At 48.6% G+C, this 12,140-nt stretch overlaps 1 protein-coding gene across 6 annotated transcripts in view; it reads right to left on the reverse strand.

Moving 5' to 3' along the window:
- Positions 1–3,045: 3,045 nt before the first annotated feature.
- ARHGAP26 (Rho GTPase activating protein 26) overlaps positions 3,046–12,140 on the reverse strand; it is a 412,073-nt gene continuing 402,978 nt past the window's right edge. For 5 of the 6 annotated variants that reach the window (XM_058677831.1, XM_058677832.1, XM_058677829.1 and 2 more), the window contains one exon: positions 3,046–4,801. In XM_058677831.1, the coding sequence (XP_058533814.1) occupies positions 4,713–4,801 (89 nt within the window). In that variant the 3' untranslated portion in view covers positions 3,046–4,712. Of the gene's footprint in view, positions 5,347–12,140 lie in introns of all 6 variants that reach the window. The other variant, XM_058677828.1, reaches the window with a different exon arrangement.

Raw genomic sequence — 12,140 nt, forward strand, 5'->3', positions numbered from 1 at the left:
AGCCCAAAGCCTTGGGACCCTGCACCTGCGTGGGAGATCCGGAAGAGCTCCTGGCCCCTGGCTTCGGATTGGCTCAGCTCTGGCCATTGCGGTCACTTAGGGAGTGAACCATCGGATGAAGATCTTCCTCTCTGTCTCCCCTCCTTGTATATCTGACTTTGCAATAAAAATAAATAAATCTTAAAAAAAAAAAAGAACAAACAAAAAAACCCCAAAAAAACAAAAGCAAAAAGGCCTGTTCCTTCTCACCACCTCTCGTATGATTCACTTGTGAACACTTTTTCTCTCAAGAATAAGGTGCTTCTATCAGAGGTCAGATTTCAGCAAGGGCTGGCTCTGAAAGACACAGCCTCTCCCTCTGCTTTGGGAAGCTCTTCAGTTAGAAGAGTACTGTAGGCGGCAAAAGGAAAAAGGCTAATGATTACTGGCCGCAGCTTTGTCTCAACCATGCCGTAGTATTGTGTAAGGTTTACAGCTCGACTGCTGGGGCATTTTGATGCCAAAATTACAGAGAAGCAATTCAGCACCGAGCACATCCTTGTGGCTGTCAAACATATTTGTGCAAGACCAGATACATGTTTTAAACACCAGCGTAGGGTGTATGAGGAAGTACCCGGTTGATTTGAAAGAAGTGAGGGTCAGGGTTGTCGAGGTAATTGATTAAGTCAGATTGGCCAGAGATGACCGATAGCTCCCTACATGGGACACCCGGGACGGTCCTTCTAGGAAGTTAAGAGGTTGCTTGGTTTCTTCTGCACTGACTGCTTAACTTGGGTAACATGCTCACTCACTCAGCATTTATTACAGGTCATCCCATACCTACAAAATCCCATATTCCTGGCTTGTTTTTGGAAAGACAGAGGACAGAAGGTGCCTGAGGACAGTCACAGAGAGGCTATCTTTAGCTTTCATAGTCTCCCGGCCCTCAATTACCCATGCCTGGCATGGAGTGGGAGAGTCTCTGGACTGAAAGGAAAGGAGAGCTTCCAGTATGCCTGGGATTGCCGCCTTTGAAACACAGATTCAGTCAACAGAAGGCCTCCCTTCTGAGCTACAGCACATGCACACTCACGGTTCAGACACCCTGGACAAGAGCCCGAAATGACCTTGTCACTAGTATGACTGTCTCAATGCCAACCTGCCACTTCATTGCTCATTTTCTGTCTTCACATCCCTGTCCAAAAACCACTCAGCAAGAAGGGATACGCTGAAGTTATGTGGAAAATAAACAGTTTGCTCCAACGTCAGACAACACATATTGGCTGCAGAAATACCAACTGCTCTGAGCTAGAACCTGGCTTCCATTCTAGAATACTAAAGAAGGATGCACTGTATGGGACTCATCTCTGTGGGTTTATCTTGGAAAACAGAACAGAATATTCTCCATCAGGAGAAAGCCAGTTTTTCACTTGCATGGGGTCAAGGACTTAGAGCTCATTATCTCCTCATGGCATGGCTTGCTCAAAGTAAGGCATCACAGGCACCTGAAGGAGGAGAAAGCACTTGATCTTCACACTCTCCAAAGACTCCATGGGTTACTGACCACAAGGCCTTACAAAGCCAACTTGAGGCTCCTGGGAGAGCACAGGGAGACTTAATTTACACCCATGGGCTGCCCCAACATTCCCCATTAGGCAGACAGTGTTAGGAATAGGGAGCATGGATACCGAAATCTATTTTCAGTCGTCCAGTTCCTTCCTATTGGTTGGCTCACATCCTGAAGAGTTCCTATGGCCCTGTGGCGAATGGAGAGGAATGCCTGGCGGAACAACGGGAGACAGAGTGACCATCTGTCACAGGGCTGGTGTGGCCTCAGTGAAGCAGGGGAGGGGCTTACCTAACAGATCCCATCAAGAGCAGCTCCAAATCCGGGTGACTCGGGAGGGAGGGATAGGACAGGCTTCCAAGGACTCAAGCTGGGGGCCAAGTGTCTATAGGTCTGCTTTAGTGAGTAAGTCCTAAAGAGGGGCCTTTGACTTCTGCCTCTCTATATTAGATCCAGTTAAGACGTCAATAGGGCAAGGGCCAATTTGAAAGGTCAAATGTGTTAAAACCATTACGTTGGGCTCTTGTTACTTGGCAAGCAGCACATTATGTGAGTATGCACGGCCCACAGGGAGTCCATGTTTCCTTGCTTCCCATTACAGTGCCTGAGTGGAGCGAGGTGTGTTAACGCAGTCTCCTTCCTCTGGGGTTCTCAATGACAGATTTCTTGAAAATCACCTCAGCCTTGTCCATTCTTAATTCTTCCTCCCTGATTCAATGGTTGGGTCTCGGTGGCATCCAGCTGAGTCCCTGGAGAGTTGCTGTATAATCCTTGAGCTGACCACAGCCACGAGCCCCTGCTAGCTTTAAAGCTATAATGGCACAATCTGTACTCTTCTACCTCTTCAGGGGTTCCATGGAGTGCGGAGGCGAAAGGACAGAACACACACAATGTTGAGCAAAAGGGAAAGCAGCCGCATACCCAGGACACAAGATTCTGAGAAGTCAGTCCTGGTTGAGAACTCACATGTGCATAACACTGCAGGCTAGCTCAGCCTCAGCTGTAAAGCCTTAGAAGTGAAGAGAGAGAGAGAGAGAGAGAGAGAGAGAGAGAGAGAGAGGGAGGCAGGGGACATGTCAGTTGTTGTAGCTCCTCCATCCTGATACTGGGGGCAGTACCGAGAAACACACCTGAGAAGAAAAGAAGTCCTACTTCCGGCCTCATTTAGTTAAGTCCTGAGCTTTGTCTCACAACTAAATAGGCATTCTTTGAAAAACTCATGGCCTGAAGATGCTCTTCCTTCTCCAAACCCGAAGTGCAAGAGATGCTGAAGATCTTGGTGGAGGAAGAAGACAGAAAGCTGCCAGCCCTCAGGCCCCTCGCGAGGCCCAAGACAGTGAGTGGTACAGCAGCTCTCCTCTTTGCAGACCATGGCGGCACGGTGATCCCGACTCTACCCCTTGCCTCCTCTCCTCTCTCAGCCACACTGGCTCAGCAATCAAAGCCCAAACGTGGGTAGCAACTAGCTCAAAGAGTATCAAATATAAAACTTTGCCATATAGTATTTCAAATCACTCTATTTACAAGTTTATCTTTTTTTTTCAAAAAAAAAAAAAAAGCAAGAGATACAGTAAGTCAACACAATTCAAGTTTTTCTCTCCTTTTTTTCAGTTCCCTAGTGAGGAATTCCAGAAGCAGGGAACACTCTTGCCCGTCCACCTGTATGGAGCTGGTCTGTTCAGAGTTGCTCCTAAAATGACTCTTCCTTGTACAAGATGCGGGAACTCTGTTCTTTGGCAGTCCATGGCAGGATGTCCAGAGGGACCTCTCCATCCAAGGCAGTCTTCCACAAGGTCCAGCCTCTTCTCACCAGAACATTTGGATTCTCAGAAGATATCCATCTCATTCTCCCTGTTCCAACCTTGGGATCTTCCTGAATTACAGTGCCAATGACAATTAACCTCATGCATCAGATTCCCCAGGAAACATGTCCCTTTTTCTGAGTGGCAGTGAATGCAGATAATCCTTTTAAACTCTTGCTCAGTTACCCAGAAAGCACTTCTAAAAACCACAGTGCACCAGTGCCCAGTGGCCCAAAGGACTGCAAGAGGCCTGGTGAGTGACAGGCTGGTGGGGAGAGCAAGTGAAAGAGAGGACATAAGGGACCCATCAAGCAAAAGGATGGTGCCAGCCACTGTGAGGAAGCTTCTTCTCCCCTGGAAAGCTAATACAATCTGCATGGAAGAACAGAGATACGAGGCCTGTATATAACTGAATCTCAAGAGGTCACTAGGGTTTGCTCCAAATACAAAAGCTCATCAGAAAGGGCACAGCTTTCAGTCGTTCTCCTGCCTATCCTAGGTAGACCACCTTCATTTTGTTATCCTCTTCGAAAACCATTCAAAAAACTACCAAAAAGGAGGTAGGAAGGAGGATGTGTCACGCAAAAAGAGTACAATATTTTTTGGAGGTTGGTTTATGAGTAGGCTGGGTTCCATGGTTACCAGATGATGGCGGCCCTTGGTAGCCGAGAAAGCTTGGATGGGGTCAGAGGTGACACAGGGACTTGGCGTGTGTGTGTGTTCCCTTGCATGAGAGGACTGGACTGAATTTAGCCACTGACAGGCCAGTGGGACTTGAGAGATGGGGAAAAGATTGGATCTTGCATAAACAGTGCCGTAACCCCTCCCTCTCCACCCTGTATGCAAATAGACAGACCCAGCTGCCCGCAGCACTGTGGGTCTCGGGTATTTAGACGAGGGAAAGAGAGGGTGTCTACTGTAAACAAAAGCAACAGACCCAGCCTGGACCCCAGTGTCAGTTTCCCTGCGTAGCCCCACTGGCCTTTAGTATGCTGTGTGCTCCTGGCAACTCCTTAAAGCTCACTTGCTCTCTAAAAAGGATGGGGATTTGGATGACAACTGAGACAAACGAGCACTTCCTATTTTGGGCACCCTGGAGACACCAGCTTTGCAAGTCTTCCTCTGTGTCACAGAAACCAAGTGGCCTCTGCGGGTTGACTCTGCTTCTTGCAGCGACACTGAGTGCCAGCTGAGATGATGGCGGAGACGAGTGACTTGAGAGTCCACAGAAACAGTTGCATCAACAGGTAGCCACAGTCAGTCACCTGTGATTCTCAGTGGCAAACAGAAATGGCCTACGACACTGGAGTCAGCGGTTGTCATGGATACCATGTAAAGCTCAGCAGTTCTGCTGGGGCCCATGGTTAGAGGAACTCCACGTAGTTCTCAGGGATGAGGCCAGTCTTCCCGTTCAGAGTCCCCTCCAACCAGCCAGGCTCCTGAGATGGATGAACTGTACAGGAAAGAGAGACAGCAAGAAGAGACACCGTTAAGCAGGGCTGGAGGGGTGTGTGTGCTATATGTTGTCTACATGAAGACAGTGAGGAGAGTAGGGACAATTACTGAGCAGGTTACATAAGCCTAGGACTTGTTTTAATCAGAGGTTCTTAAGCCTTTTGGATAGGAATATGTTTCTTGATGAAACTTGTTTTGTGTTTTTCTCCACAAAAGAAAGGCGAACAGCCAGAGACATCCAAAAATTAGCCCACAACATTAACGTTTTCATGAATTTTTGTTTTCTTAAAAGTTCCTGGTTTATGTTACAAGAAGTAGCAAATTTCTACTTTCTAGTTTAAAGACCAACGGTAGTATTGCTCCAATTACATTTGTATTCACACATTCATCCATCCACCATCTACCCTACCAGCATCAACAAGGTATCCAGAAAAATGCCACAGAACTCTGCTGAGACTAGTGTCAACTGATGCCTAGTTCCTGGTCATGCATTTTCCTTTCCTTTCCTTGCTGCTCCCTGCTTCAAATTTCCTTGCCAATACCCTAGAATTTAAAATTTAATTTTACAAACTTAGAACAGTCTTCTTTTCCATCTACAGCCTTTCTTGGTTTTCTTTCCTGTTCTCCAGAATTTTCCCCCTAAGTACAGGTCTGAAAGCTGTCCTCTCTATGGCAACATTCAAAATTACTGCCTCTTAGATTTTTCAATATCCAAATAGCCAACCATTCTGTGACATCATGATCCATCTCCACGGAAATTGGAGGATTATATAAAGTCCAGCTGAGTGTGCAAAGTAGTCAACAGCAGGAAGGCAGAAGGAAGGAATCGAGGGACTAGGAGCCGGGGGCCACTTGTACATGGGAACCAGGAACACGCAGCTCACTGCAGGGTAAGGCGGGGCATCTACTTTCAGCCTCTCAGGAAAACTCTAATTTTCCGAGATTGTTTGGAGAGATTGAATTTTCCCCTATTCCCTTCCTGTGCTAATTAAGTGACTTCCTGAGCTTGTTTTAGAAAAGCATTTCCGTCCCAACACAACTGTGTCATTCTAGTTTCGGTTCAGAGGGAAAGAAGCAGGAACAGAAACCAAAGGAAGAAAACAGGGAGGCAGCAAAGGGACAGGCGCAGAGCCCCAGACCAGATCCATGTCAAACTTGTTGGGACCTGGATCACTTCCTCGGGAAGAGACAAGGCCAAAGAGCTAGGAGTTGGCCTCCATAATGCTTGCACAACTTCCCATCAGGAGGCTCCAGGAATAACCCAGGGCAGCAAAGACACACGGATTCATGACAACTGACAAACAGAAACCTCAGAAGGACCATGGGAGAACACACCCAGCTCTCTAACAGCAAAGCTCTGTCGTGCCAACACCCAACTTCTGGGTCCTCTGCCCACCACTCAGCTCAAGCCACTAAAATCACCTCCATTTCTGGACTTCTTAAATGGTGACCAAGAAACTCTGTCCCCTTCGGTGGGTTCTCAGGAGGACCACAGGAACCCGTGCGGGTGAACTACTGTGCACAGAGTCAGACATGGTAAATGCTTGCGATGGGCCTGTGTACAGTGGGTCCTGTGCTACCAGCACAGGTCAGCTTGGCCCGTCTGGTGACACTGGGGTAAGGGCCTGATCTAGCAGCTTCAGTGATCCTCAAACACTGAGGGTGAAAACAAACACAGCTGGTCTCCAGAATGAAACGTAGGAAGCAGAACCCCAACACAATCAAAAACCAGGGGGAAAGAACCTAGCAAGAACCCCACATGTTCAAGAACCTAGCAAGAGCATGGGACTCCCGAGTCCACCTTCTCCTGACTTCTCCCTCAGTGGCCAGGTCCCCAGGGAGTCATGCCCACAAATACTGGAGCAGGACTCAAGAGACCACGGGAGGAGGAAGATCACTGAAGTGTGGTCATGACAGCTGTGGGTCAGATCTGAGGACTCACAGGAGCTGTAAAGCCAGGGCTTTCTCTCAAGCACAGTACTAGACTTCGGACAGAAGGATCGCCTGGGTGCTGATTCTAAAATTGCAGAGGCTCAGGCTTCCTGGCAGAACATTTAAAGCCAACACTCAGGGAGGGACGCCAGGGAGCAGGTATTTTAATTGACTCATAGGAAGTTTAAAGTCCTGGTTTTTCAGTGCCCAAATAGCTCTTAAAGAAAAATCGTAGTTAATTTTTAAATGCAAATTCTCATTTCCTCATGGAAGACCTGATACCCCTCCCTGCTTTCCACTGTCTTCCATGGCCTGTCTCACAGTTGAAGACATAGGTGAGGCCTTCCTCCTTTCTAAGTGGCATTGGAGCATCCCTATCATCTGCTCCCCGCTTCTCCAGGCTTGGACAATACTCCCAGGCCACCCAACAGAGAGTTATTGGGGGTCCTAATAATGTGCTGGGCAAATGCAATTAGGCTTGGCTTCTCTCATTCTTCGTTGCATTTTAGCTTGTTTCACAGCACTCCTTGGCTGCACCACTTGCAGTAACTCCCGCTGCCTCTGGGTAATGATACCTGCTAATACTTAGAGATGCTGCCAGGAAGCAGGCATAAGCTCAGACATTTAACTACACTGACTGATATGCTTTTCATTACTGATCCTAGCTTCTACTATTATTGTCCTCACTTTACAGAAGAGCAAATGAAGGTGCAGAGATGCTCAGAATGGTCTTGGCAGGTTAAGCTGCATCAATGCCCACTTCTCGGCCTACATTCAGGGAGCTACAGAAACACACCAGGTGCTGCCGCGAGCTTCCTGCTTACCACTCCCTCTTAGCTCTAGCTTGAGAACCACCAGGCATTCTACACCCACAAATCCTGTTCTCCCCCTCGTTACTCACTGTGGGCAAGCAGCCAATGTTAGCAGGACCAAGAAAGGCTGGCTGCCCCAAGCGCAAGAAGCCCTAACTACCTAGGTCTCTATATAGTAAAAACGAATTTGTTCCTTTAAATATAGGCACTCGCTATGCACCAGACCCTGCGTGAGGTCCTTGCACACACAAGAGAGGGAACTGCCAGAGCCTGTTCCTGGGACAGGACAATACACACAAAGTTGTCATTTTAGGCAAGGGTGAGATAGGAAGAGATGGAGAAGGCAGGACAGGTGGGGACGAGCTGCAAAAGTCAGAGCCTCAACGACATAAAGAAGTCAGCCAGGCAATGCGTGTGAACCCTGCAAAGAGCAGGGACCACCTGGGAACTGGGAACAGGGAATTGAAAAGTTTTCTCAGGAGGCTGTCGGTAAATTCACTTTTCTGCTCAGCAAGTAGAAGTGCCACAGAAAGGCATGGGTGGCTATATCCCAATAAAGCTTTATCAATAAAAACGGGACAGGTTGGACTTGATGGGCACATTAAGGGGTGCTGGCCCTATTTGAGAATATTAGGCCTGCAAGGCTGTAGTGTGTCCCCCAAGGGAGACTGAAGTTATCCTGGGACAATGGGAAGCCAACGGAGTATTTAAAGCAGGTAAGAACAAATGCAGCTTCCTTTTTCAAAGATGGTTGGGGCAGATACGTGGCTAGCGTATCATGAGGGCAGGCGTGGAACCGGGGCCACATGCCAGGAGGCAGGTGGAGAGGTCAATGTGAGAGGTGGAGTTGGCCTGGGTGTGGGTGTGCACGGAGAGGGGGCTGTGGGAGAACAGTTTGAGAGCTCCATTTCCTGGGCAGCTTAGTGTCTCCTGGGAAGCTGGGTGACTCTCCATCAGCAAAGGCAGCAGGGGCAGCCCCTCTGGCACCGGCACTGTGCCCAGTGCCAGCGAAAGGAAGGAAGGAAGGACGGGCATCAGCTCATCTCCAGTCTTGAGTATCCCAAGAACCCAATTTGAGTGACAGCCACGCGAGTTTTCCAGGTATTACGCAGCTTGCGGATGACTCATGTTCCAGAGAACATAAGCTTTTGCTCTTTCCACTTAATGTGTGAGGCGCTCAAGCGGGCAGTTTCCTAGTAGTCTGACCGGGGCTGACGCTGGAGACTTCCGAGTACTGCATGTCCACTCCCCCAGTGCCCAAAGTCCAGGCACTGACTCAAGCAGCTGCTGCAGAGGGACACCCGGACCCCTGCACATCCAAGGCTTCAAGACTGCTCATTAGGAACCCAGACTTGCTCTGCCATATGCTCTCCTCTTCAATCCTAGAACAACACACACACACACACACAAACACACACAAACACACCCTACCTGTCATTAGGAAACCTGTCATTAGGAAATTAGGAAATCTGCCTCTGATCAGTCCTGTGATTGACAGGTATGCAGCATCCAAGTTAAACAAGCCTTACCTAATACCTTGAGCTGCAAACAAGAGATCCGACAAGGATCAAAGCATGCACCTCCCCCAGCACCTGATGTGGTATTCATTTTTTCTCTCACAAGGCCTCTTTCCTCCTCCAGAGGTGGAGGGAATTAGGAGGAAACAGGTTACAGGTAGCAGCTTCCTCCATGAACAGGTGCTCATAAAATCCTATCAGGCCAAGCCATCTAGATGGTGGATTAAAGTTTCATCAGCTCCATCTCTGCCTACTGCTCTGTCTCCTCCATCATCGCTGAGAAGTTCTTGCCTGTGGGTTGCCTTTGGCCTGGCTGGTTACAAACTCGCATCTGTGAACTTTGCCGTGGCTCTCAGACACCACGGCAGGGCTTGGGCAAGACCTCTGACTCATCAGCTAGGCATCTGAGCTGCTCTCCCAGATCATTAAAGGATTTCTGGTGAGGACCACATGTGTGCGGGTGTGTGTGTACACACGCGTACATGCTGGGAAGAACAGTACACAGTCCCCAGCAGTCACCTTGCTGTCTGTTTTGTTCTGTGCATGTTTAACACCTTAAGGCATTTGTAACAGGGGACTTAACAAGGAAAGAATGTGGGAATGTAAAACGGCTCAACTACTTGGCCAAACAGCTGGGTACTTCCTCAAAGAGTCAGACACAGCATTACTCTGTGTGCCCACAATTCCACTCAGGAGTATATTCCCAAGGAACATTAAAGTGTGTGCCCACAAAGAAACCTGGCCCTGAACATTCAAAGCAGCATGATTCAGAACAGCCACAAAGTGCCAATCATTAGGACGCCCACCAATTGACAGAAACTGGGAGACGACACAGACTTTCCATGCCCTGGAATATTACTCAGTCATGGAAAGGAATGAGGCTCTGATGCAAGTTACCAGATGGATGAACCTTGAGAACATCATGAGACATGAAGGAAAAAAAATCCAGTTACAAAGATCATACATGATATGACTGCATTCACATGAAACGTCCAGAACAGGCAAAGCTACAGAGACAGAAAGTAGACTGGCAGTTGCCTGGGAGGAGATTAGTGGGAATTGGGCCTTGCTGCTGATGACTCTGGGACTTCATAGCATAGCTGGGAGTATACCCCAAAACCACTGAATTTTACATTTTGTATTGGTATCTGATATTTAATTAGAGCTGTTGGACCCATAAAAGGAGACTGCACTCAACAAAAGGAGTCACGAATTGCAAGTCTGACCCAACTCTGCCCCTGTGTTCAAGGGTTCTTTGTGTAATCTGGATGAATAGCTAAAGGACCATGGTGGTCCATGACAGTGGTAAAATGGGGCTTAGAGGACACACCCTGAAGGGATCTCTCAGCCCTGCTCATTAACACACAGAAGCCCCTTCCTTGCTGTTCCAGCAGGTCACAGGAGCCTGGGTCATATATTGTCTTCTGCTGTATCATGACCTGGCTGGGCTGGGCCTCCTACCCCAGCTGGGCCTGTGTGAGGGACATGCTCCAAAGCACGGCTGCATGTCCACTGTACCTGCCGGTCGGTTGGGGCTCAAGGCTCCAGCTGTTGACAGGAGAAGTAACTGGGCAACAGCTCATGGGTCTTGGCTTCTAAAAAAGTCAAGTGAGAATAAATGGAGCTAAGGCTGAAGGGCAGTGCTCAGAGAGCTGTAAAAAGAGACGCAGGTTCCAAAGGACCCTTGGGCTTCTGGATCCTACTCCTGTTGGTCTAGTGCTGTGTGACCTAGCAATCCCCTGCAGCCCTGTGCCACATCTCCCATGCCTGATCACATCTATGCCAAGTTACACTCAGAGGCATGCACCCAGACGGCAGACCCTCTGGATGAGGGTGCAGCCAAGGGCTATTCCCCAGAGGCCTGCAGTACCAGCATCTTTTGTGACATATCCGGACAAAATGATAATGATAGTGGTGCCGAGTCTTCATGCTAACAGCATACAAAATATTTAATATGTGGTAGGGCACATAGAGCCCTATGTCACTGCTAGAGGTCACATAAGAGACAGTGGTCAAGCCCAGGCATGCAGTTGGCAGCCACACTGGCACACTCAGAGTTCAGGCTCTGTAACCCTGGGCAGGTGACAGGGCTCCCCACAGGCACATGGGGTGCTTGTGCAATGCTTACTCACTCCCGCCTGAAATCCCTACCTCCTCAATACTACTCCACTACAATCCCTACCCCACTGAGATCCCTACCTCCTCAATACTGGGGAAGCAGCCACACAAACTGTCCAGTTCCTATAGCTGGAAAGTAGCTTTGACTTCTTCCTTACAGCAAATCAGAGCCAATTCCTGTGTTTAGGGATCCAGGGAGATGAACCGAGGGGAGCCATCACATGGGGAAATCCACGCTGACACACAAACGTGGACTTTTTTCTTCAGGCTCCAGACTTTCCTCTTAGGCAAGTAAGTCAAAACAAACTCTGATAACAGTTTTTTCTTTAAAAAGAAAAAAAAAGAATTTGTTTTGTTTTTTTTGAAGGGAGAAGAGCGGAGGAAAAGAAAAAGGAAAAACCAGAAGAAAATGGTGCATGAATCAAGTACTAGATCCCAGCTTGTACCTGCCAAGAATCCACTCTGGCACCAGGACACCACAGCAGGCAGACTAGCAGTTTGTAGGGTGGTCTGACTATGGGGTGGGCTGTACAGCTGTTCCAGAAGTGGAAGGGCAGATGGACAAGGGTGTGGCAATGCTCACTGCCTCAATCCCTGCTAGAGACCCTGTTACCAGGGACACCCATATGGGCTGCTGGGAAGAGATGTCATGGAAGCCAAAACTAAAATGTCACAGAACTGGTGGTGTCAGTTTCACCCTGTGCTCCTGACCAATCACAGCCCAGCCAGCCCTCCACTCCACTGTCTCACTCTGGCCAGCCTCCAGATGTGCAAGTACCATTGCTAGACACTGCGTGCAATTTCATCTCATGCTCAGACGATCCGACAGTCAGCTGATTATGTCTGTCTGTGCCTTCTGCTCCTTCTTGGTGCTCTGCTGCTGTTCTCTTATTTTGGGAAGACACGCACGTGTGCACACACACACAGGTCTCATCCATTCTACTGAGGCTTTTCCCAG

Source organism: Ochotona princeps, chromosome 19, assembly GCF_030435755.1.
Source record: "Ochotona princeps isolate mOchPri1 chromosome 19, mOchPri1.hap1, whole genome shotgun sequence".
Classification (NCBI taxonomy): Eukaryota; Metazoa; Chordata; class Mammalia; order Lagomorpha; family Ochotonidae; genus Ochotona; species Ochotona princeps.